Genomic DNA, 27,445 nt, shown 5'->3' with positions numbered 1-27,445 from the left:
AATAATAATTAAAAAAATCAGGAGGGCTGATGATTTTGACTTCGACTGTATATGTTAAGTTTGCTTTGACACAATTTACGTTGAATATGTAATAAAAATAACCGACGACATGAACTGAACAACTCACTGAAGCGATCTGCGGCTGCTCCCCATCCTTGTCTGTGAGCTGCAGAAAATTTCTTTTCCCCGCCTCAAAACCGGACATCACCAGGGACATTTCACTGGCCTGGTCCAGAGGAGCCTTCAGTTGTAAAAGAGAGAGAGAGAAGAGGAACAAAAAAAGTGACATATGAATGGATAAAGAGTAAGTGGTAGTACGAAACAAAGAAAACGACAAATGCTGTCTGGAACACAATGCAAAGAGCAAGCCTAAACATGCAGAACGACCTTCACAAAGAAAAGATTTAACTGCAGATATAGCACATCTCTTCGGAGCATTTATTTAGCATGGAAGGAAAGGCTGTGCTACCTGAGGGACATCATGTACTAGTAAACTGCCCACGGGTCTTCTGGTGGGAGAGCAACATGGGTGGTGGTAGAAACAGGCCTTAATCCACTGACCTACTCAAAGAGTTACCTGCAGCTACATGCTGTGTGCTGGGTCAGCGCTGGGATTAACACGCAGTTAGATGGAGAATGAAGCAGTAAACATAATCATATCTCCACAGCAGGATGCACGGGTCCAATATGCCAATACTCATTTTGGCTGACAGCTGATACCATTAGCTAAGTGTTTATTAAGAACGGAGTTTCTAAAGATATCATAATGTCAAATTTAAGACATTTTAAGACCTTTTTAATAATATTAAGTATCCCTTAGCCCTTCCCCTTACCACTCCTCCCTGTTTTGTGCATTTAAAGTTTAGTTTTAATTTTAAAACGCCATTTTAAAATTAAAATGTATTAGTGTAAAGGGGCCTTAAAGGGTCACGAAACACCAAAACACATTTTTTGAGCTGTTGACAGTCGTATATGTGTCCCACACTGCTATAAACACTATTAGGACACCTATATTTCACTAAAAAGTGTAAATTGGTTGTTTTTGCATTATTTCAAGCAAATTCGTACTTCCGGTTTGAAACAAATTTTTGAAGCTGCGTCACGGTCATGACATAATAGCGTGTATTCCAGCGTGCAGACTGGACGTCTGTGCCAGAGTGTGTCTTATTACGTCTTACAGCCTGCTGCATTAATGCATGAGTAAAGCTTGGTTCAAACCAATCAGCGCGCTCTATTGTGCAACTTCATTAATATTCATTACTGTCACAGTGTTTAGATGGCAGACACGCCACGTTGTGTTGGCAAAACAAGTGTGAAGTGTTGCTTTTATAGTTTGCTGCCGTTAAGTTTTGTTTTCATTTTCTCTCTGTGAGAGCTCAGCTGGAGTCACGTGTGGATTACAGTGTACGCGACGCTCGACAACATTAACTTACGTGTCTAAGGAGGATTATTGTTTACCTGAGAGCTGTTCTCATCTGCAAACGCTGAGATCCGGATTTGCTTGTAGTATTCTCTTCATAAAGACGCGGCTCTAGTTGCTGGTGATTGTCCTGTCTCTACATATTTGGTAAGTGAGCGACCAGTGCTCTTTGTTTATTCAGTTTGTTCGTATCGAACAAACTATTGCACCGAGTGTAAACATGTTAGCACCACAACCAAACTTTAACCTTGTGTAGGATTTTCACCGCAGTTTGTGACCGGAATAACACACGCGGCTTTCTGACACTACCTGCCGAGTGCATCTAAGTTTCTGGGAAATGCTGAGTTTTTTTTTTTCTCTCATTCGCCGTGCGGTATCAAACATTGCATGAAAATTACACCCTTAGAGCAGTTCCTCGAATCAAATATCTCGTTTGTCGCGAGGGACATGAATGAATTCCCTGAATGAAAGAGCCAAACTGCAATTAAAGTCCACCATTTAATAATTTGGCAAATAATTTGACTGCAGATGTCCATGTAAACACAGTCACTTTCTCCCCTGTGTGTGTGTGTGTGTGTTTTTACTCTGAAAGTCAGCGCGTGCCCAAATAGACACTCCCACACCATGCCTCTTTTCTTTCTCCAACACTCCCCCCTAAACAGAGCTGGAGACGCCCACTTTTCTGACTTTTTCCAAAGTAAAGGTGTGAAAACACCCTGCTGAAACGAGGGGGTTTCATGGCCCTTTAAAGACTCTCACCATGTCGCCAGTGTTGGCCCATGACAGGCAGAAAGTGCCGTTGACGTATCCAGCCTTGTGCGCCACATCCTCAAAGAATTTGCTGAGAGTGGTGGAGGCGGGCAGGTTGAGCGTCAGCCTCTCATTGACGGTCTTGGCATTGGTGGTGTCCTGCACTATACACAACACTCTTGGCTCCTCCGCTGCACTTTCAATCTGCAAATACACAAACACGCATGATTTAAGTTTAGTTGACCAAGCACACGTATTAATTTGAGCTCAGTCCCTGTTTGGATAACTTCATTTAAAAAAAAAAGCACTTGACAAGCAAAAGTGCAATAGTTTTCTTGTGCAATGCAATATCATCAAAGAACTGATCAAGCATGGTGCTATGTAACACTCTGAAGGCCACTGTTTCATATGGTAAGCCAGGAAATATGTAAACAAGCAACCGTATGAGACACACTTCAACTGACTCAAAGCTACTCAGGTTAGAAATTTAGTTCTGCACTCTAGTAAAGGAAAAAAACAAGCTTAAACAAACCAAAAACATGACCACAAAAAAAAAATGTTTATAAATTTTATATTTTCAAGTATCAAAATGCACAAAAAATAAAGTTAGGCCGTACTCACACTAGGTACAGTTGCCTCGAACCGGGCCAAAGCATGCTTGTCCCCCCTCCCGTCTCCCCCGACGGCCCGCGCTCACACCACAAACGGGCTTCGGCACGCTTACGTCATCGATGCTGGGCTGTTCAGTGAGAAGCGCTCTCACTCAGCAGCACAGTGGAGATTTCTCTAGTTATATCGTTTCAGTCGTTTGATATGCAGTCAAATATTTCGCGAAACAGTCCTTAGGTATGCGGGGAAACGCAGTCAGATATTTCGCCGAACAGATCCGCCACTTTTGCCGCTCATAAACAATCATAAAGCACTCGTGCTGCAGGAATGAGGAGGTCTGCTGAAGGCGCGCTGTTGTCGTGCAGTGAGGGGTTTGCGTCTTTAATAAGCTACGGCAGTTTGCGTTCACTGAACAGTAAGAATTATTAATAAATCCATATGAAACAGTGCCTTAAAAGTCACGTCTCGTTTTCAGTTTTGGACTTTGGCCCGTTTTGCACTCACACACAAGCGTACCGCGCCAAAGCCTAAGTGAACCGGGCTCAGGCACACCTCTTCCAACCGGGCCAGGGCCGGCCAAGTGAACCGTGCTTGAGCCTGATTCAGCACACTCACACTTCTCAAACGATCCGAGAAACAGGCCTGGGCATGGTACGGATGGCATAGTGTGAGTAGGCCCTTATTGTCTATCCACAGAAGAGATTCTGACTGAAACGAGTGGTCAGTAATTGAATCTTGCATCCTGCACAAACATACAAAGATTTGTAACAAATATGCATGATGTCAGTATACATTCTTCACTTCCTGCCTGTAAACTAGGGGTATAATGGTACACAGACGTCATGGTTCAGTACATGCCTAATGGGGTCACGGTTTGATACAGGTTTGGTACAACAGATTAAAAAAAAGCTATAAAGTTAATTTTGAACATGCGGAAATGTTTTATCACAATCAGCTACAGAATATAAAATCATTTTGTGATACAAAAAAAAGAGAATATAAAAAAAAAAAAAAAAAAAAAAACGTTGGTGTATTTAACTTTCTTTGTGAATATCTACTTCTGTCTTTTTTTGTCTAACTATAGTGATTGGCACATCTGGACTGATTGTATTTGCCATCATCAGATTGCGAATGTAATGTTTGAAAAACGTAAAATACATTGCTTTGGGTATATTTCCTTGTCCTTGTTTTGTCGTACGTGTCGGTCCTTCTTGTACATGTCCATGAGAAGGCGGAGGCTTATCATACAGATCACCTAGCGAACCACTGACCAACGAGCAACAAAGCAAGTTCATTTAAATGGAAAACAAGCGAATTTAGGGAACTTTCGCTACGCAAGCTACCGTAGGCATGATGATCGATGCGACCAAGTTGAGAATCTTTCAACTTTATGCAAATGAAAAGCGATCCGGTTCTACTGCAGCAGTTATTTGTATCTCCATGCTCTTGATCTACACCAGGGGTGTCCAAACTCGTTCCTGGAGGGCCGGTGTCCTATGTAGTTTAGCTCTAACTTCCTTCAACACACCTCCCAAGAGGTTTCTAGTATAACTAGAAAAAACCTGATTAGCTGGTTCAGGTGTGTTTTCAGTGGTGTAGTGTGGACGGAGAGCTGTTCAGAAACGCTAGGTCAGTGGTTCTCAAACTTTTTTCATCAAGTACCACCTCAGAAAAAAATTGTCTCTCCAAGTACCACCAAAATGAGCAGTATTGAAATACAGTAGCGTAGTAGGCCTAGTAAAGCAGCTACAACTCTGCACAGTTAAAAAAAAACATGGCAGATTACCTCAGAAATATAGGCTATGTGATATTTGGGATATAATATACCCAATTTTTGATAAATTTTGAAATATATGTAGCATGTACATGACATATTTCATTCCTCCGCGTACCACCAGAAGGAAGCCTCCGTACCACTAGTGGTACACGTACCACAGTTTGAGAATCACTGCGCTAGGTGAAATGCCAGTGTGGACGTGGATCATTTTCATTCTAAAACATCATTTTAAAACTAAAATGTATAAGTGTAAAGGGGTCTTAAATACTCTGACCATGTCGCCAGTGTTGGCCCATTACGTTTCTAGTATAACTAGAAAAAGCTTGATTAGCTGGTAAAGGTGTGTTTAATGGGGGTTGGAATTAAAATATGCAAAACACCGGCCCTCCAGGACCGAGCTTGGGCACCCCTGATCTACACAGATCAGCATTTTTTGAATTCTGTATCGATTAGTGTTGTCACGATACTGGAATTTGACACTATTTGGTGCTGAAATTTTAAAAATCCATTTCCTGCTAGCATTTGAGCACTGTTGAGCACATTTTTGAACAGTGCTGATTTGCCATTGTGTTCATGTGACCGTGAAAGTCATCCCCGAACTCACCACTGTGAAATGGACTTTTTTAAAACTGCAGTACCGATTAATATATCGAATTCCAGTATCGTGACAACACAAGTACCGATTGGTACTGAACTTTATACTTTTGACAACTTCATTGGCACATAAACTCATTCATTCCCAGTGAATCATCATGAACATTACCTAAGCAACCTTAAAGGCTGATTTATACTTCTGCGTCAAACACCGGCGTATGCTACGGCGCTGACGCATAGCCCTTCGCTGTGGCTGACGTGCACCTCTCAAAAAATGTAACTACACGTCACAACAACGCGTAGCGCAAGCTCTGTGATTGGTCGGCTTGGTAGTGCTGACGAGTCGGGGTGGGACCGAGAGCCGCGCGAATGGCGCGAACCCAATGTAGCGATTGTTTACAAGTGTGGAGTCCCGTGAAGGAGCTCCGGATGGAAAGTTTTGTTTTGTGTTTACCTCATAGTTAAAGTTGTTGCACGTCCGCCGGTTCCTGATTCAAAATGAGCGAGTTTGAGCCACTTGTACATCCCGGAAGTGTTCAGGAAAAGCAAAAAAGCAGCGAAGAAACTCGACACAGAGGAACATTTACACCTCACTGCCAACTAGCGTTTCGGAAGTGTTAATGCAGACCAACAGAGACAGCGCGCAGAAGTATAAATGCACAGCCACGCGCGTTGCATGCGCCGTGGGTTACGCCGGTCACTTGACGCAGAAGTATAAATCAGGCTTAAGGCTTATACACATCAGGAGGTTTTTCATTTGTGTGTATCGTCAGGATTTTGAGACATTTTTCCGCATTCAAACCAAAGCAATTTTAACTGGCATCGAGCAGAAGAAAACGCAAAATCACTCCTTGACGTTAGATAGCGCTAAACAACTTTAAGCTTCTGACACCCGCTTGTAACACAGAAGAAGAAGACAGAAAGTTGACACGCTTGTTGTTGAAGTTACTGGCAATTCGAACAATCATGGATGGTTCAAGTAGCAGCTCCAGCGAAGAAGAAATTATTTTTGTTCACTAGTGCAATAAGCAGCTCCACGTTCATATCGCCTCTGGGCATCTTCTTCAATGTGCGTTCGCATTAAAAGTTTTGCGTTTGAGCGCCTCCAAGTGCTGTTTACTGTAACTTCAGCAGTTCCGTGCACTTGAACAAAAGTGGCAATCTGATTGGTGGAGAAGGTTTTGATGTGGTGCATCAAAACAAACAAACAAACAAACAAAAAAAAAACGAGCATGAGGCGTTTCTTCAAAAATGACGCTTTTTTGCTTGGCATTTTGCACGTTGGTTTGCACGATCACATTGCCGCCCTTTGTTTAGTCACGAGGTGCTAAACATTGACGGAAAATGTTAGCAATAAGCGTCCCGGCGTGAACGGGCCTTTATGGTGGGAACTCCCACTAGCGACACAGGGTGACATGCAGCTACAAAGAAAGAAATATGCCTCCGTAAATATCATTATAGTGAAAAGGAACTAAAGTAGCTGGCGTCGTACTGCCCCGTAACCTTATTTTTTTACCTAGAATCTGCAGTTAAATGTATGTTATTACAAAAATATAGGCTGAAGCATTTATTTCCAATGAGCCTGTGTTGTCTGGCTTAGAAAATTGAAGTTATGGTTTAGGTTTTTAGGGTTGCATTATGCAGTCAAAGGCATATTGTTGACTCTGAGAGTAGTAGTGTTGATTAATTGCAAGTTGTTACATGCGTCTAATGTACACCCAGGTCTAGAGTCAATAGGGTCAATATTGTTTTATCTTTTTTTTTTTTTTTGCTTTGCTTTCTCTAGTTACTTATTGATTGAGCTGGGGAAAAAAAGGCTATAAAATGAAAGGAGGCGGATCCTCTCGCTCTGTTTCTCTGTCGCAGCTTTCCCCAAATCGTTACACTTTTTTCCTCACCTGTCTTTGTAAGTTTAAAGCGGAGAGTTCCAGCTAGTTTCTGTTAGTTGCTGGGCTCCCCATTGCTTACAAATGACTTTGAGTAATTTGTGTTTAAAAAAAATAACCCATTTGGAAGATTCTTCCATTATACAATGTGCCCCTGTTGACTTGTGCACATTTATTCCAGGGATCGTAACACAGGTGTTGTTTACAATGCAGAGCCATGGTCTTTTTATACACTGTCTGAGTGTCTGCTAAAGAACTGATCATGTTACCGCTGACCGAGGATTCTAAGAACGAAGCAGGCAAAACATTTCTTTGTATTCTTTTGATGGGATGAACACAGAAAATACTTTACTTAAAGGGATAGTTCACCCAAAAATGTAAATATTTGTCATCATTTACTTGTTTCAAACTTTTAAGGTATTCTTTCTTCTGTTAAACACAAAAAAGACATTTTGAAGAAAGCTGGAAACCTGTAACTATTGACTTCCAAAGCTATTGTTTTTCCTACTACTCAAGTCAGTTTACTGGTTTTCACCTTTCTTTAAATTGTTTTCTTTAGTGTTCAACAGAGGAAAGAAACTTTGAACTATCCCTTTAAGGTAACTTTATTTTTGTATTTATTTTACTTGCTTACTGTAAAAACAATATGAATGCTTCCTATATATACTTTAAAAAAGACAAATAGTTTTTGTAATACCATTTATTGCCCTTTAATGTTTTATTGCTTTTTACAGCCCGGACTGTGGTGATTTTATATGTTGACTACAAAATCTGTTGTGTGATGCATGATCTCTAACCATATAAAATCGATCTAATCTCATGCTCCTATTTTTGCTAAGCAGATGTTTACTTTGAAGAAAAAAAGATTACTTAAGTTGCTTTTCATAGGTGGTTGAAACTTGAAAAAAATTCATTCTTTTACACAATATTATAAATAAAATTAAAACATTTGTCCATGAAGAAAACATCTGGGGGACATTTCCCTTTAAAATAAATAAAAAAGCAAATATGTTTTTAATTACAGCATTTTAATACCTCATAATGCTGTAACAATAAATCATGTTAATCTTCCACAAATGTAGCAATAAAGACCATTTCAATGCGCCATGTCATTGGCCCATGAACATTTCCTGCATGTTATTAAACTATTTCATAATTGAAACTAGGCAATTTAATCGTAACTTCATGTTAAAACAGCTATCAAAACATTATTTATCAATAAGTGGCTCTTTTTGGATTCTCGGAAGCTATTAAAATAAAAATTTTAATATATTTGAAAATATGCATTGAATATGATGCTTATATATATATATATATATATATATATATATATATATATATATATATATATATATATAATGCGATATTTTATTTTGCCGCAATATGAATATAATTTCACCAGATGATTTGGTGAAACATTAAGGCTGAACGTTCAAAAATAATGTTCACCTAACAAAACTGACTCCTGGTTCCAGAATCTTTAAAACTCACAAGCAAAAGGGTTAACCACAGTAGTAAGGCAGCAGTGGTAAAGTTACTTTGCACTTTGCAAGACTTAAGACATGTTTTTATTTACTCGCCTTTTTTTTTTTTTGGATCATTCATTTTTCCATTTGTTGTCAAGTATAGCTGCACTGCAAAGCTGCTTTTCTTTCTTTCTTTTCTTTCTTTCTGTCATTTTGTCTAATTATCAGTCCAAATATCTAAAAAATAATTAATAACACAAATAAGTGATGCTTAACTTCTGTTTGAGATTATTTCTTATTAAGATTATTTTTCTAACCCCATTGGCAAATAATTTGCAAATACTTTTGCTTGTCTTAAGCCACTAATCACTTATTTTGAGGTGGGTTTATTTCAGAAAACAAGACATCATTTTTTGCTATTTCATCTGTCTAGTATGTATCTTGATTTTTTTTTTTTTTAGATATTTGGATTAAAAACAGGACAAAACTATTTTATTAATGTTTTTATTATTATTATTATTATTATTATTATTATTACAGCTCACGGATGAGCATTTTTTAATAAAGGGTTGGAAATGAATGCTTTTCTTGTTTTGTTTTTATCCAATTCATCGATTAATCGAAGAAATAATCGACAGATCATTCGATTGTTAAAATAATCGTTAGTTGTAGTCCTACATGTGTCTAATTAATTAAACCATTTTAACGAAACAAAATCATATTCTATATAAAAAATATAAATATTAACATAAATTATTATTGAGTTATTACCCAAATACACTGTACATACTAGGGGAGAAAGATCAAGCATGTTCAAATTAATTGCAGATGTAAGAACATGTTTATTATAATTTTATTTATTCTTTTAAAAACAGTGCATTTTTCCTGCTTATTATCATTTTTTTTGACATCTTGAATACTGTATGGTGAGGTCAGCGCTCCCAGTGTGCAAATTTAAATACAGCATTTTGCATATAAAAGAACCAGACTTCTTGATTTTTGCATTTTTATTTAGAGTTTTCTATTTATCTTTTTTTTATTTATTCACACACATTCTCAAATTCTCATGTGCCTAAAATAGCATCTTGTCCTCAGCTTCCCTCTTTGCCCTGACGTCTTCATTTGAGTGTTAGTGTCAAATGAATCATCATGCTTTAAGCACACACACATGCAACACACACACACACACATACACACTACCTGCGAGAACTTCTTCTGCATTTCCTCAAAAATACTCTGCCTGCAACTCCAAAAAATGCCCTGATAACAGAACAACAACAACAACAACAAACACACAAACACACTGTTGAAGAGAAGTCATAGCAGCCCCGAGCGCAAGCCTGAGCATCACCATATGAGCACCGCTGATGTCTGATATCAGCTAAAGGTCAACACACAGCAGAAAAATGGAGATCTAAAGCAGAAAATGTGGAGATGCTGGTTTAAAAGACACACTGATGTCAACGCTAGCAGGGGCATTATCAGATTAGAGGGTATTTTTATCAGGGATAATATCGTTAGGTGCTCACATGTACTCCAGAGCAGAGTATTCATTATGACAAGGTGCAGAGGGCGACACGATCATTATCCCACTGGAGAAAACCACTTTCAACAAACGGGGAAAAACATGTGAATTCATGATATTCAATATTTTGTTGGGGAGATATCATTTGTGCAAGTATGAGGTCTTGAAATAAAAAAAATAATAAACAATGCCGCAACTAATTTTGACAAATTAAATTCAAATCTTTTTATATTCATTCATTCATTCATCTTCCTTCGGCTTAGTCCCTTATTTATCAACAGTTGCCACAGTGGATTGAACGGCCAACTATTCTGGCATAAGTTTTACGCAGCGGATGTCCTTCCAGCCGCAACCCAATACTGGGAAACACCCATACACTCTCAGGCCTCATTTACACTAATGCATTTTAGTTAGGGTTAGGGTATGAAAACGCATAAGTTTGGATACAGCTACGCCATCCGTCCACACTACGCCGGAGTTTTCAAACGCAGAAAACAGAAGCGTTTTGGAAGCGCTGGAGAGGCCGTTTTCATTCTAAATCGCTGCTGCTCCATCTCAGTGTTGATGAGGGAAAACGGAGACATGTGAAAACGGAGGCGGGGCTGCTGAGATTCGCTACCTGATTGGGGCTTTGTGTCATTGCGTATCCTTCCCTTATTATACAGTAGTGTAAACGGGGCCTCACATTCACACACACATACACTCATACACTACAGCCAATTTAGTTTATCCAATTCACTTACAGCACAGGTTTTTGGGCTGTGTGGGAAACCCGCACAAACACATGCAAACTCCACACAGAAATACCAACTGGTCCAGTTGGGACACGGACCAGCGACCTTCTTGCTGTGAGGCGACAGTGCTAACCATTATAACCCAATAAACAATGTTCAAAAAAAGAACGAAAAAGGAATTAACATTTCGACACCTTGGAATTATAAGGTTCTATCTGCGTTCTGAATGATTTTGAGATATTGAGCTTTAAAGTTTTTGCATTCCATAGCAAACAGTATGTGCGTAACAGTGTTTTTTTTAAATAAAAAAGTCTTAAAATGTAAATAACTTATAGAAAAAAAAAACATCCCATAATGTAAATAAGTTGTCATTTAATAAGAATATGTCAATAACCAAATCTTGACAAAAATGTCAGATGGCACCTTGTAATTCTAAGGTGACGATTTGTGAGGAACACATTTCCAGGCATATAGGTTCCCATGGTAGGATGAAGTCATGAATGATAATTTTGCTCATGTTCTGGTCCCGTGGGTGATACAAACCATGCGGGCGACATCAATAACTGATCTAAAACCAAAATACCACCTGGCACACAGGCACCAACTATTTGAGAAAGAGAGACAGAGGGCTACTGGGATACAACTTAGCATTTTCAGTCCCTTTGAACACTATCAGAGAGGCTGAATCAAAGCCGACAGCAAGTGGCTGATCATTACTCAAGGAGAATTCCATATAATTTCCATCCAATTGTTTGTTAGGGGTGTAACGGATCATGGTTGATCCATGATTCATACAGATCACAACCATGGTTTGGAACACACATGACCCGCAGATTAATACATTTTTTATTGGTAGATTATTCCTAAATTTCGGCGAGGCAGTGGCGCAGTAGGTAGTGCTGTCGCCTCACAGCAAGAAGGTCGCTGGTTCGAACCTCGGCTCAGTTGCCGTTTCTGTGTGGAGTTTGCATGTTCTCACTTTCTTTCATGTGGGTTTCCTCCGGGTGCTTCGGTTTCCCCCACAGTCCAAAGACATGTGGTACAGGTGAATTGGGTAGGCTAAATTTTCCGCAGTGTATGAGTGTGTGTGTGTGAATGAGTGTGTGTGGATGTTTCCAAGAGATGAGTTGCATCTGGGACGGCATCCGCTGCATAAAAACTTGCTGCATAAGTTGGCAGTTCATTCCGCTGTGGCGACCCTGGATTAATAAAGGGACTAAGCCGACAAGAAAATGAATGAATGTATTCCTAAATTTGTAACCATCACAAAGAGATCACCTCTCGCGTCATTTAAATCACATGTATGAAAGCATTTAGACTTTCCTGTAAAATATAATAATGAAAGAAGATGATGTGGTAGGTTTTTTGGGATGTGGTGGGTTTCTTAGGTTATTAAAGGTTTATGTCATTATTTGTTTAGCCTGCATCAATACATTCAGTGTAAGCTGCACGATTAATCATTAAAAGATCGGAATATATCAACAACCACGCAACAATTTATAAATTATGGTGATTTGCATGTTTATTAATCCTTAAAAGGCTAAAATCAAGAGAGTCTTTAGTTTACAAACAGTCAAATAACACAGAAGTAAAAAAAAAAAAAAGAAAAAGAAAATGTAGGCAATAACATTGTTTAACCAAAAGGTGGCGACAACCAGCCATCAAAAACATGCCACTGAATAATTCTTCAAAAATAAACATCTAGCAATGAATTGTTATGATTATGACGTAGTGCCTTTAGTTGTTGGTGTCCTGAGGAGAAATGCTCTTGCCAACTCCGGACAACCGTTCATCAAACTGGGCTCGACTCAGTCTAAAGCACCGCAGAAAGCCTCCATCATCCAGTTTCTGGAGGAGTTGATGATTTCACAGAGCTGGGTGCACCTCTGAAAGCATCCAGTAGACTCAGACATGGCGCCAAACGCATCTACGCTAGTTTTCAGGGTTCCTAAAGCACATAAACACAGCTATTCTCTCAATTAAATCTATGTAGCAACGAAGCTAGTCACCGGGCAGACAGAAGCCCTGTTCAAGATGCAAATCCACATCTATTGTAAAGTGAATTTCATACATAAATGAAGCGAATTTAACACGCGAATGAAGCAAATAAACTCAAAATGTTTACGCGTCTATTTACGCGAATGAGGTGATTATTTTTTAAGAATGCTGCATCTGGTGTGAAAACACTTCCAAAACAGACCACAAATTAAACTAGTTTAAAGTCATTTGAGTATGTCATTCTATGTAATTACGCCCAATTTATACTTCTGCGTTGAGTTCATGCGTTAGGTCTGGCTAAACCTTATTGTAATGGTTCTGTCAACAAGAAAAAAAGTTAGACAAAATTAGCTAAATATATGGGGGAAAAAAAACTAGAATAAATGTAATTGGTATTCGGTTTTCTGTCAAGTGCTTCAGTCAATAATTTTCATTTTAAGTGTGCACACTTATTGTGTGAACTTTTAAGTCCCTGATGTTGTTGTTATGCAGTTTCAAAATACAATGCTATATTAATTTAAGGTACATTTGGAACAGATTAAATGTGCAATTAAGTTGTAATTAATATTGAGTTAACTCCAGTTTTTATGCAATTAATTAAACCACGATTAAATATTTGCTCCCAATTAGGGCTGGACGATATGGCAAAAATGCAATCTCAATAACTGTTTTCCATACTGAACAATCACAATATATATTTCAATCCAAGTTGTTAATGCTTCCAGATTTAAGAGCAAACAATGACTGAAACCACAAAAATGTGAAAATTATTAAATGGCTTAACATATTTTTGGCCGATACATTTTCGGTGTTTGAAAATTTTGTACATTTCTAATATCAACACACTTTTAGATTCCCATTGTTGGACATTTCTGCTTTGTGATTGGTTCTTAGATCAATATACAGTAAAAACGTCAACATTTTATCATTGTTATTGACATAAATTTGATCACGATTTCATAATTCATTTATCAGCCCAGACCTAGTCCCACTTTATATTAAGTGGCCTCAACTAATATGTAACTTGCACTGAAATTAATAATTTGTTACAAATCTACATATTGTGTAAAAACATGTTTTTACATTGTATTTCTGATTGATTGATTGATTGATTGATTGATTGATTGATTGATTGATTGATTGATTGATTGATTAAATACATGCAATTATTTACATCTGTAATTCATTTCTGTAATTACATTTGGAATAACAATGTTGACCATCCCTTACACCTTAACCCACCCTTAAACCAACCCATACCAACAAACCTGTCCCTAACCCTACCCGTATCCTCAAGAGCACCAGAAGTCTTCTGCAATACATTATGAACACAGTAAGTACATTGTATTTATTTTCTGATGCAAATACATAGTAGCTAAGGCCGCCTAATAAAATGTGGGACTAAATAATTTAATCGACTGGCAGCCCAGATATATATTCATGTACTTCATGAACTTTCTCACAACATAACTGAGTGTGTAATTGCAGAGTGTTTAAGTGCGCTGTGTTTAGCGAGTCATTTGGGACACAATTATAGTATTGGAATGAGGTCAAGTTTAATTACAATACTGTCTAAATCTGAACCGGGCAGAGATGCTGATGTTCATGTTTAGTACACTATACTTACACAAGTTTGCTGCCCTGAACTGTTAATATAATAACTGAAACTTAATTGTTCTACCTTAAATAAAACAATAATAAATCTGCAAAGAAGGGATTCAACTTATTATCGTACAGCTGTCAGCATATGATCATTTACCTTTATGCAGTCAGAAGTACACATAGCACTAGGATACTAATACAGGTATCGGATCAACACTTTGCATTGGCAGATCCTCAATAATAAATGACTCCGATTGGATGGAGCCACAAAAAACTTGATGAGTACAGCCCTAGTGTTTAGAGGTTGGTTTAAATTGCTTAGGAATTCTTTCATGCAAAATCAACTTTTGGAAGCTGTTTGTACATAAATGCGTGTAGGAATAGCGTATACACGGCCATATTAGAGTGGTATAAACACATCAAGTCCTTTTTTTATATTATTGAATTAAATTATGACCCAATCTCCGAAATTTTGAGGCCAACCGAACTGTGACGTAGCTGTTTGGTTAACCCTGCCAACTGATAGTTTAGCTATTAATGCATATCATTGTTCTTACAAGACAGGATTTACAAAGAAACTAGGATTAAAGATCTGTTTCAAATCTCTGTAAAATCCAGCTACACTTCGAGAAGTAGTAGACTTAAAGAAAAGAACTAGGACGAGTCTCTTTTTATGGACGTTAAATACTTGCTATATGGAGGGCATACTGATATATTTGCCATAAGTAAATGTACAAAAATTGTTATAAGTGGGTGCACGACAGTGAAATTAGTAACAGCATTTCCAGTTAAAGTCAGAATTATTAGTCCCCTTTTGATTTTTTTTTCTTTTTTTAATATTTCCCAAATTATTTTTAACAGAGCAAGGAAATTTTCACAGTATGTCTGATAATATTTTTTCTTCTAGAGAAAGTCTTATTTGTTTTATTTCGGCTAGAATAAAAGCAGTTTTAAATTTAAAAAAAAAACAATTTTCGGACAAAATTATTAGCCCCTTAAAGCTATTTTTTTTCAAGTGGTGCTCGCTGCAGAGCCATTTGAGGAGAGGTGAGCTCCAGAGAGGGGGAGCTTAAGCTTGAGCTCCACCTTTTTTGCACTTCTTCTACGAGTGATGTCACTGGGGGTAGGGTTAGGGGTGGGGTTGGTGTACGCATTAAAACAGCTTACAGGAGGAGGAGCGACAGCTCATGCTCCCCCTCTCTGGAGCTCACCTCTCCTCAAATGGCTCTGCAGCGAGCACCCTCTCTTTTTTTTCGATAGTCTACAGAACAAACCTTAGTTATACGATTACCCTAACCTGCCTAGTTCACCTTATTAACCTAGTTAAGCCTTTAAATGTCACTTTAAACTGTACAAAAGTGTCTTGAAAAATATTAAGTAAAATATTACTTACTGTCATCATGGCAAAGATAAAATAAATCAGTTATTAGAAATAGGTTTCTAAAACTATTATGCTAAGAAATGTGCTAAAACAATCTTCCCTTTATTAAACAGAAATTTGGGGGAAAAAAAACAGGGGCGCTAATAAGTCAGGGGGGCTAATAATTCTGACGTCAACTATATGTGTGGCTCATTCATTGCTGCAGAAAGGCTGAATAAACTCTATAACAACAACAAATAACCATTGTGAAACTTTCTGGTTCAGTCTTACTGTAGTATTTGAGTTTCTGCTTCAGAGTAGTCGCTGTTCAGGGCTGTGTCCAAAATCACATACTTTCATACTATATAGTATGCTAAAAGCAGTGTGTGAGCCGAGAGTTATGTTCAAATTTATAGAAGTTCTACGTATGCGAGAAGTACCTGGATGAGCTACTACTTCCAGCGAGATTCTGAAGTGCGCATGCGACAGACGCTACGCCACAACATGATGCTTTGCGAGAGAATTAATGAATGGTAGTGAAGCAACGCAACTGACATGGGTAGACCACGTGATCATATCAAAATAGCAGATGTAGTACGTCCGAGTACCATTCATACTACCTACATTCATACAATATAGAACTTGGGTTGGGCGATAGTGACCAATTTGGCATCGTACGATGTCTAATGGGAAACATCGCAATGGACGATGGCATCGTGGCCGTAGGCAGGGGTGGGGTTCGTTGTTAAATATTAATTAATTCATAACAAATTAATTAATTGTAGCATACCGTTATCACTACCTGACCCACATGGTCTTTGCTTTACCCATAACCAAACCATAAAAGTTACACACAAATTACCACCAGTCAATCACTTTTTTTCCACGGGACTCTGGCATGTATAGCTGGAGTGATCGGTTTCATTCTAATGGCTTTTCCCACAGCTGGTGGAGGAGACTCCATTTGGAGTTCACTGTAATTTGTATTGTGATTGATGATAACTTCCTTATTTTATTATTATTAAGAGGAAATAATAACAAGATGGTAGAGCTCGACCGTTTTGGTCGCATATGCGCTCGAAATTTTATCTATGCAACCTTAAAATATATTTGGAAGCATTTGGGCGAGTACATGCATTTTCAATGTTTTCACTGCAAAATCCTCACCACGTGCTCGCATTTAGGAGACATTTATGCAGAATGCATCTTTGCACCTAAAAACGTCAAACGCAGCACTCAGGAACGGATAAACAGTTGTTATGTGAACTTGTTCAAGTAAAAAAAGCCTGCAACGCTTGCCCCGCCTTTGTGCTCTTCTTGGCCCACTGCTCTAGAACTGAACATGAATGATTGGTTAATATCAGCTGTCAATCACTCAGTCAATGCCTTCTGCCTTCAGATGACAGGAGCTACAATCGCGAAAATGTGAAGTGCTGAAGATGAGGGAATGAAAATAACTCTGACAGATTTTGTTTTCGAATACACCTAAAGTTACTAATAATGGGACATCTTATTAGTGATCATGTGCTGAATGTTAATCCACCATTTACACTTTTCTAAGAGTGGATAAAAGACTTCCAGTGGCTTCAAATCCGCTATGAAAATAACTTAAGCCATTTACTGTAAAGTCTGTGGGACGGGGTTCGCAGGTAACAGCATTTGCCACTGAATCTTTTAATTTTAAGCGCAAGAGGTACTGTATAATCCTTCATTTAATCCTTGCGATGCTGTCAGACGTGCAAGCAGCAGCTATATGTAAAATTTAACACAGCTCATGAAAAGACCGTTATTGCTTTTAAGATGACATGCAAATAATAAGTTATATATCAAATTAAATGTGGGGCGTATCATGATGGATGAGGGGGTATCATGATGAATGAAGAAAAGTTCATATTTTTGTTCCTTTCTTCATTAGGTCCTTTGTTCTGTCCTTCCTTCATTTATTTGGTTCTTCCTTAGATCCTCCCTTCATTTGTTCATTCATTCATTCGTTCTTTCGTTCATAATTTTGGCCCTTCCTTCATTCATCATGCATCGGCTCAGCATCGTTAAGTTTGTCGCCCATTGGCGATGGAATCGTCTATCAGCACAACCCTAGATGGAACGTACTTTTCTAATGGCTGAGTAGTTAATTCAAATTCAATTGTTGTACCTACTGAGTAGTAGGCAATTTCGAATGCAACCCATGATCGTACTGCTTTTATCTGACACAGACAAGCTGGAACATTGGACCGGAAGAACCAGCTCATTTGCATTTAAAGGCATAGGCGCAAATTATCTTGAAAACAAATCTCACCACAAAATTGACATTTTCAGCAGGGTATAATAATTGATCTGATGGGTATTTTGAGGTAAATCTTCACAAAACCGTTTTCAGTGGTGGAAAGAGTACTGAAAAATCATACTCAAGTAAAAGTAGCATTACTTGCCCAAAAATGTAGTGCAAGTAGAGTAAAAGTATCTGCTGTAAACATTACTCAAAGTATGAGTAAAAAGTAGACCTTTCAAAAGTAGTGAGTATTACACTGTGCAGAGCTGATGCATTTACATGCAGCTTGTGCAGGGATGTGTAAACGTAACATTCTGTAGTGCATTTAGTGATCTTCCTATATTTGTTTGTTACTTTCAACCTTTCTTCCATTGTTTGTTTGTTCTTTCCCTCCTTCATTCATTAGTTTGTTCGTTCCTTCCGTCATTTATTTAGTCCTTCGTTCCTACCTAAATTCATTCGCTTATTCATATTTTTGTTCCTTCCTTCATTACGCCCGTTGTTCATTCGTTTGTTCTCTCCTTCCTTTCTTAGTTTGTTCAGTTCTTCCTTGAATACTTACTTCATTCATTTGGTCCTTTCTTTGTTCATTCGTTCGATCGTTTGTTTGTTTTTTAGTTTATATTTTTGTTCCTTTCTTCATTAGGTCCTTTGTTCTGTCCTGCCTTCATTCATTTGGTCCTTCTTTAGATCCTCCCTTCATTTGTTCATTCATTCATTTGTTCTTTCGTTCATAATTTTGGTCCTTCCTTCATTAGGTCCTTTGTTCATTTATTCGTTCGTTCTTTTCTTCCTTCCTTCCTTCCCTTCCATAGTTTGTTCAGTCCTTCCTTGAATCCTTCATTAATTTGGTCCTTCCTTCATAATTTCAGTCCTACCTTCGATCAGTCTTTCCTTCCATTTTTCATTTATTTCACTTAGTGGTTGTTTAAGGCTGTTTGGTGATTTTAGTCATCATAAAGTCGACATCTATTTTCTCATCAGTGACATCCAGTCTATTAAAAGTCTGTGCAACAATGTGTGTAAAGATTTTGGACATCATCTTGGACATTTTGTAATGCTTCCAAAAGGTTTGCTGCATTTATTAAGCGCCGATGTGTTGATGTTGTTCAGTATCATGCATTTACTTTCTTTGTGTGATTTGATTGGACAGAAATCACAGGACTGATTGTTTTACTTTAGCCAATCCCCATAAACGAGAAAGAACTAAAGTAGTGACTGCAGGTTGAAGAAAAGTAGTGGAGTAAAAGTACAGAGACAGCACTAAAAATGTACTCAAGGGAGAGTATAAGTACACAATTTTAAAAGTACTTAGTAAATTACAATTCCTGAGAAAACCTACTCGATTACAGTAGATTGAGTATTTGTAATTAGTTACTTTACACCACCGCCCACTGTGGAGACATCAAATAGGAGCCCTTTTTTAAAGTAACAAAATGAGTTTGATGCAACAGGTTGCATGTAAGCCCACACCTTATCAGAGATGAATATCAATGTAATGCTCAGCTGCCTTATGAATACAAACTAAAATTGAATACAGATTTAAAGATTGCTAAACTTGCAAACCTTTCCTATAAAGCAGCCCCTGGAGATATTTACTACGAAAAAAAAAGCTTGTGAAAGCTTAATGCAAAAATGTGCCCCGCTGGCCAATGAGTCACCCTCAAGCCTTCTGTCAAACGGCTTAATTACTTTTAGCAGGTGGTCTTTTGAAACACCAGCAGACCCTCAAACATGCATCATAATAATAGGAGCCACACATAAGCTGATTTTGACCAAAAAGCTACTGTGACGCTTAACTGCCTTTAGGGTATTTGCTAAAATGCTAAACACTCCTCCATTTAAAGCTAGAAGCCAGGAAAACAAAGATTGCAGGATTAGTGAAAAGTAGCTGGTTGCAAAATTCTGGAAATTTTCAAAGCTGGAACCTTTCCATGAGAACTAACAGTAAAATATATGGCAACTAACAGAAAAATAAGAGAATAAAGAGGGAATTTACAATTTATTGCAAGCAGGAACAAGTGTACTACATAGAAATGTCCTGTCAGATATTTTCTACATTCAGTTGGAAACCAAAAATGAAGTTTTCGGCCAATCATTTTTGGTAACTAAATGTGAATCCTAAATATTTCGATTCAATTCAAGCTTATTTGTATAGCGCTTTTCGCAAAAAGTAATGTTTCAAAGCAGCTTTAAAAAGGTGAACATTATCGCATAATGGTGTATCAGTATATAATGGTATGTATTGGTATATCAGCATATATCGGTGTATATTACATATCAATAATATAAAAAAGGCAGATACCGATGGTTTGTTAATTACATAGAGGAAATGAGTTGAAAAGAAAAATTGAATTATTATTTACGTTTCTATTCGATACAATTTATGTACATTTTCCAATATAATCTTCCAAATTGGAAAATTTCTACAATTTCACAAATGAACTTCCCGTGTAAACTTATTGGAAAGTTTGAAGAAATGTACCAAAAATGATCAGCCCCTTTGCAACTCTACTGAAAAAAGTAGGACATTTAATCTGAAATGAATGGCTTCATTAGGAGATGTCCTGAATGAACGCCTGCTGACACTGGACGGTCTTGATTACAGAGAACCCATCCAGAGCAGATTAAAACCAGCCAATCTGACAATGAAGAGAGCTCAGCATCACCGGCCAGCACATTGGGTCCTCAGCATTAAATTGAGCAAGATCTTGGGTTATTTAGTGAATCTTTGGATTCAATGTGATTTGCAACACTTAAACTGCTAAAAAAAAAAAAAAAAGACTGAGGTTATGTGCCTTGCTCAGGGGTACCATGCAGTGCTGCACAATTAGGCGGGGGTGGAGGGATTTTGATAGTGTTTAACAATGTCAATCAAAATGGACAATTCTTATGCTTTATGGAAAGAGTTTATTACCTAAATATGCAGCGTTTATTACATGAATATTCGGCCAATAATTTGAGAGAGAAAAAGAAAGAGAGAGAGAGAGAGAGAGATGTGGGAAAGACAAAATGAAGTGGAGGTGGATTCATCAGAGAACAATAGATGTTTCACATTGTCCACAGCCAAAGATTGTCGCTGCTGGCACGATTGAAACAGACATTTGTCATTGGCACGAGTGACCAAAGGTTTGGCTATAGCAGCCCGGCCATGTATATTGACCCTGTGGAGCTACAGACCAACAGTTTTGGTGGAAACAGGCGAGTTTAGGGGCACGTTTAATTCTGCAGTGAGTTGGGCAGCTGTGGTTTTACGTTTAGTACCCTGACATCACTTTCAGACAGCTTAATACTTAATTCATTTATTTATGTAGATGTTGACACGATGATAGTATTTCCACTATATGGACTGCATATTTTACTAGATATTTATTTTCTTTTATAACAAAATTCTGTATATTTATTTACATGTATTTTTTTTATATAAACGTTTATATGTTATATGTTACACATATTATGTGAATAGAAACATTTTTATTTTGTATGTGAAAAAGTCACGATTAATCACCAAACACAGAAAAACGTATTCACGGTGCCCTAAAAAAAAGCTAGCAAAGATTATCAACAGATGTTCTGCACATATGCAGATTCAGGGCTCGAAATTAACTTTTTCACTTGGTAGCATCGGCGCTCCCAACTTTAAACATTTAGGAGCACCAGAAAAAATTTAGGAGCACCAGAAAAAATTTAGGAGCACCCACCAAAAATGAATGAGCACCGCTGCAAATTGTATAATAAGGGATTTATTATATTTGAAAACAACATCAGTCAGCACTAACAAAAACCAGAAACAACTATCTAACTAATGCTGTGATGACTTATTGATATTTGTGTGCAATAATTCCAAAATGAATGTCTAATAATTATAAAATATTAATGATGACGATGATGACAATAATACTAGCAATGATAGTTGCTAGCACGCTGCCTTGAATGTGTTTGAGTGTGCGTTATCTGCTATAAAAAGTCCTACTGTTACTATATGAAAAAGAAATTGATGCTTTGCATCAAACACAAATAAAACATTGCATTAAGAAATATTTATTTTGCATAATTTTTTTATATGCATGTCAATTTAATAAATATTATTTCTGCAACAAAACAAACAGAAGATTATAATAAATCAGTCAGGTTAAGGCTGAAAGCTGCAAAGCAGTCATCAGTAATTAAATAGAAAAAAATATAATCATTTTAAGAAAGAACGGACAGAAGAAAGGAAGAAAAGTCTCACTTTTAAAAGTTTTGGTTTGTGTCATTTTAATGCTCCTTCTATAAGCTGGTTTTCAGTTTTCTGTGTTTGTGGAAAGCAGGCGAGTCAGCCGACCCAATATATGAAAGGGGGCAGAGCAGGCTTCTCCCGATGACCACAGGCGCAATACTGTTCTTTCTTATAAGCCACATCAGTTTAAACTTGGTAAAGGTGAGCCTCTTTGGCGATGATGTGTACAGTGTTAGATTTAACATTTAGCGGACATTTGTGCTGAACACGCAGTCAATGCAACACGCATCGAGATTTGGTGTATTTTTCACTCTTAAGTCGTTTGCATTCCCCGCGGTCACAAAAGCTCCCTACCATCTGACAGCGGAAAGTCTTGAGTGACTGACAGCTAATATAAACCAATATAGCGGCAGGGAAAACCGATTTAGCATGTTTTTAGAAAAAACCCAAAACAGGTCGCACTAGGCTACAACCATTATATGCAGTCGCACAAATGCTCCCAATATATATATTATGAGGTCGCATAGCTTAAATTTCGAGCGCATATGCGACCAACATAGTCGCTATTTCGAGCCCTGAGATTGATTGGACTCAAATAAAATTAAAGACAAGTCTTTACAACTGCACTAGGCTATATAACAGTTTGCGTTTAATTTCCATTAATCATGCCCCCCATTGTAACACAAACATGCTGTCGTACTCTGTGATCTCATAAACCTTTGTGATAGCAGTCCGCTTCATCCAACACTGGCACAGAATAAATACCACAACTATGGGAATGTAAGGGCTTAATGTGCCTTGAAGGTAATCTGATGTGCTGGAGAAAAAATAAAACTATAAACTTTAGTGCTGCTGACTAATACATGATTTCCAGCAAGGGTTGTCATCACAACCCCGAGGAAGAGTGTGGGAGAGTCAAAACATCACTATAAAACATACTAATTTGTGTAATAATTGGCATCCAGTCAGTGAAGGCCATGTTGATTTTTATTTATTTATTTATTTGACATGGACATCACAATTACTCTAGCCAACCAAATGCATTTGTTTAAGTGTTTTAGCAAACTTGCTAATTCTCAACACCTGTCCACAGGAGGCTTGAAAAAAAATGTACAAAATGCAAATAAAAATGCCACGGTTCTCAATATAACATTGAACTGTACGGTATGACCTCCACGGTTCAATACACGCTTGTGAGTTGCGGTTTTCTCGGTTTTAAGTTTAAATAATTTGTGCGTTTTATAGCTCCCCGAATTGACTGTGTGTGCCTGTAAGTCCATGAGCTGAGATGAGGAAACTCCTCCCCGCAAGTAAATATCCAATCACTATGCTCTAAAGTTAAAGTTAAGGGGCGCTTGACCATCATTTCACACTTTAACATGGCGAGCGGCGGTGAAGTGAGGCTGAGGCAACAGTATAAGAAAGCGCCGGCGAAGTGAGGCAACTGTACAAAAAAGCGCTGGCGTTTTTCAAATCTGCGGTGTGAGGACATTTTGGTTTTGCCGGTAAGCATAATGCCAATAAAAAAACCGGTGAACAAAAAATAACTCTGTGCAAGCATTTTTTTACACGTATAACCATGACTGCACATCTGCAGCGCCATCACCCAGCAATTTCACTGTCTGAAGGCAGGATAGCAGAGAAGGTAATAAAGCCCTCCAAACAGCAACAATCCCTCGCTGAATCTTTCAAGCAAACATACCCAACTAGTTCCGAGAGACACATAAAAATAACAAAGGCAGAGCGGGTGTTTATTGCTAAAGATTTGCAGCTATTTTTGGTGATTAGAGATGCAGACTTTTGTCATCTTATAAAAGCACTCGATCCGCGTTACCACAGTCTCGCATTTTTTCAGCACCGAGATAATCAAGATGGTTTATTTATGTTTATTTAAGTACAAATATGTTTATTTGAAATGGCCAATTTATCTTTATTAACTTCACATGTATGTTTATTTTCAAAATGTAGGATTTTATGTGTTCCCGAGTTTGTACATGGGCTACCAGCAGCTGTAAGATTTCAGTGTTAATTTTTTTATATATACATTACACTAGGAACTAGTGTACTTTTCTTGGCTTTTAAGTTAAACAAAATAAGTATTGCAAAAAATCGTGTTTATTTATTTTTTCCTCCTTAACCTCTTACTGTTCCTATTGCCTATAGAATAAATAAAAAACATGTGTCAAGCCATGAGAACCGAACCAAACACCATGTTAAAAAACCGAGGTATATATTGAACCGTGGGCTAACTGTAATGTTTCATCCCTAATAAATACATTTACACAACATTATAATTATTTACATATAATTACTGAAGGCAAAAGCAAAGGCAACATGATTCAACAAACTAACATTACACTATTTGTGCAAGCACTGCTGTTTTGTTTTTAACCACTTTTTAAGAACACTACTAAACATATTTATATTACTTTCTGATTTTAGGCTAAAAGGTAAATCATTCCACTGTTTGGCTCCCTTTACAGAGAAGACAGATTGACCAAAGGAGGTCTTACACCTTGGCGCTAGACAGTCACCATTAGCAGTCCCGCAGAACAACTTGTAAGATCAAATGGGATCAAAAACAATCATTTATTTCAGGCTAAATTCAAAATGACTTTTTATATTGTCGCCCATTTGAACGGATTAATCCCATTCTAAATTTAGTCTGAACCCCTGACGCTCACCGGTGAACTCACAGCACCAACAATGACAACATAAACAGCCCTTGATAAAATAAAAAACACTGATAAAGAATTGAGTTCATACTACAAGGATGTTTATGTTATAACAATGTACTAAAAAACAAGATTTTACATTGTGGTTTTAAAAGGTTTTGCATTTAAATCACTGTAGCTATGTTTCCATCCACCTATTTTATGTACATTTTGGAATATTATGTAAAGTTTTGATTTTAAAGAGGTAGTTCAAATTTATTAAGAAATAAATTAACTCATGAATGTTTGAAACCACTTGAGGGTGAGTAAATAGTGAGCAAGTTTTCATTTTTTGGATGAACTATCACTCTAACGACCCGTTTCCACTGAGTGTTACGGTACGGGTCACCTTTATCAGGCATGTGTTTCTACTATCAAAAGGGTACCGATGGTAAGCACTTCAAGAATCAAGCGTACGTTTTTATCATCATCTGCTGAATAAGTTAGTTATTTCAAATATAGACGCACAACTGAGCTCCCTGGAGAAAGTGAAACCACTCGCGCTTTTAGTCGGCCTCGTAAAACAACAACAAGGCACAGCAGGTTTCGTTCTTCTTGGTTTTGTGGATGTTCATCAAGACGACGACGAGGTTTGTTTAAGCATGGGTCGACCATGGCTCGTTATTATATGTATATATTATTATAATATAATGTCTCGACTGTGTATTTAAAAATGGTCACTTCCTTTGTTTTCATTCTCCTGGCTTGTCATTCTCTCCGAACTGTGAGACCAGTGTAGGTTCACACCTCTATTGTTTATTATATGTATATATACATAAAAATATATTGATATTTCACTCCCTTGCAAAATCATCCCAGTCAATCTAAAGTACTGACTTTGAGAAAATGTATTTGTAACACAAAATATAATCGCAGAGAAAAAAAATATTGCCAAATCATGACTAATTTTTCCAATTTTGTGCAGCCCTACTGCAGCCAATTTTAATTTTTTTTTTTTTTATATTTGGCACCAATTTATCATGAAGACACAATTTTATTGTCTTTGCCTCATTGGATGGAAACAGTTCTTTACTTTCAAATATTTTCTGCCATATTCCAGTTTTGTGTCAAATTCACACCTTTGGATGGAAACTGTTCTCAAAATTTCACACACACACACACACACACACACACACACACACACACACACACACACACACACACACACACACACACACACACACACACACACACACACACACACACACACACACACACACACACACACACACACACACACACACAAACACAAACACAAACACACTACCGGTCAAAAGTTTGGGGTCAGCATAATTTTTAAATGTTTTAAAATAAGTTTCTCCTGCTCACCAAGGCTGCATTTATTTCATCAAAAATACAGTACACATTGTACAATTGTAAAATGTTATTACACTATAAAATAACTGTTCAAAAGTAGTTTATAGTTTAATTTTATCATTTATTCCAGTGATTTTAAAGAGGAACTCATTATTCATTACTCCAGTCTTCAGAGTCGCATGATCCTTCAGAAATCCCTCTAATATTAATTGTTGTTGTTATTATTATTACTATTATATTTATTATTATTATTATTATTATTATTATTATTATTATTATTATATTGTATTATTATTATTATTATTATTATTATTATTATTATCATTAATGGTAATAGTAATAAAAGCAATAATGTAAGGACTAATAATATCATTTGAAAGTACATACAATAAGTAATATCTAAATATTTTTTAAATAAATATTTAACAGTTTCTTTTTACATTTAATGAATGAACATGAAAGAAAAAGACCCCAAACTTTGACCAGTAGTGTATATTTATCTTTTCCCCCAATTTCAGTTTAACGGAGATATTTCTTCAACACATTTCTAAACATAATAGTTTAATAACTCATTTCTAATAACTGATTTATTTTATCTTTCCCATGAACACAGTAAATAATAATTGACTAGATATTTTTCAAGACACTTCTATACAACTTAAAGTGACATTTAAAGGTTTAACAAAGTTAATTAGGTTAACTAGGCAGGTTAGGGTAATTAGGCAAGTTATTGTATAATGATCTTTTGTTCTGTAGACCATTAAGAAAATATAACTTAACGGGGCTAATAATTTTGAACTGCTTTTATTCTAGCTGAAATAAAACAAATAAAACTTTCTCTAGAAGAAAAAATATTATCAGACATACTGTGAAAATTTCCTTGCTCTGTTAAACATCATTTGAAAAATGTTTAAAAAAGAAAAATAAATCAAAGGGGGTTAGGTCTGTATAATAAGTCTGACTTCAACTATACGACTGCGTGTGTGTATACATTACACCTATTTGTTGTTTTAAATCAGCCAATCAATCAACCAGTTGCTACAATGTTTTGTTGTTGTTTTTTGCATGAATACAATGTTACCGTCATTAATAGTTTTTAAAAGATCTTGCTTTATTGATTTACACTTTACCACATATAACATGTTTTACAGCATTCAAAAATGAAATCACCATTAGCATAAAGACCAAAAAGAGTACGCATCTCG

The 27,445-nt window shown here is 37.1% G+C and overlaps 2 protein-coding genes across 3 annotated transcripts in view; one reads left to right on the top strand and one right to left on the bottom strand.

Annotated features, from left to right (window-relative positions):
• pkd1l2a (polycystic kidney disease 1 like 2a) overlaps positions 1-27,445 on the top strand; it is a 372,606-nt gene that overhangs the window by 109,856 nt on the left and 235,305 nt on the right. The gene's annotated exons all lie outside the window — the stretch shown is intronic.
• usp47 (ubiquitin specific peptidase 47) overlaps positions 1-27,445 on the bottom strand; it is a 68,421-nt gene that overhangs the window by 40,024 nt on the left and 952 nt on the right. Inside the window, exons 2-4 of one of the 2 annotated variants that reach the window (XM_087258544.1) lie at positions 9,703-9,762; positions 2,180-2,374; positions 128-241 (exon numbers count right to left, since the gene is read on the bottom strand). In XM_087258544.1, the coding sequence (XP_087114670.1) occupies positions 128-241; positions 2,180-2,374; positions 9,703-9,762 (369 nt within the window). 2 annotated transcript variants of the gene reach the window in all.

The sequence above is a fragment of the Danio rerio genome, chromosome 7 (genome assembly GCF_052040795.2).
Source record: "Danio rerio strain M-AB ecotype USA chromosome 7, GRCz13ab, whole genome shotgun sequence".
Classification (NCBI taxonomy): Eukaryota; Metazoa; Chordata; class Actinopteri; order Cypriniformes; family Danionidae; genus Danio; species Danio rerio.
The sequence above is the reverse complement of the archived record's forward strand: the minus strand, read 5'-3'. Positions and strand labels throughout refer to the sequence as shown.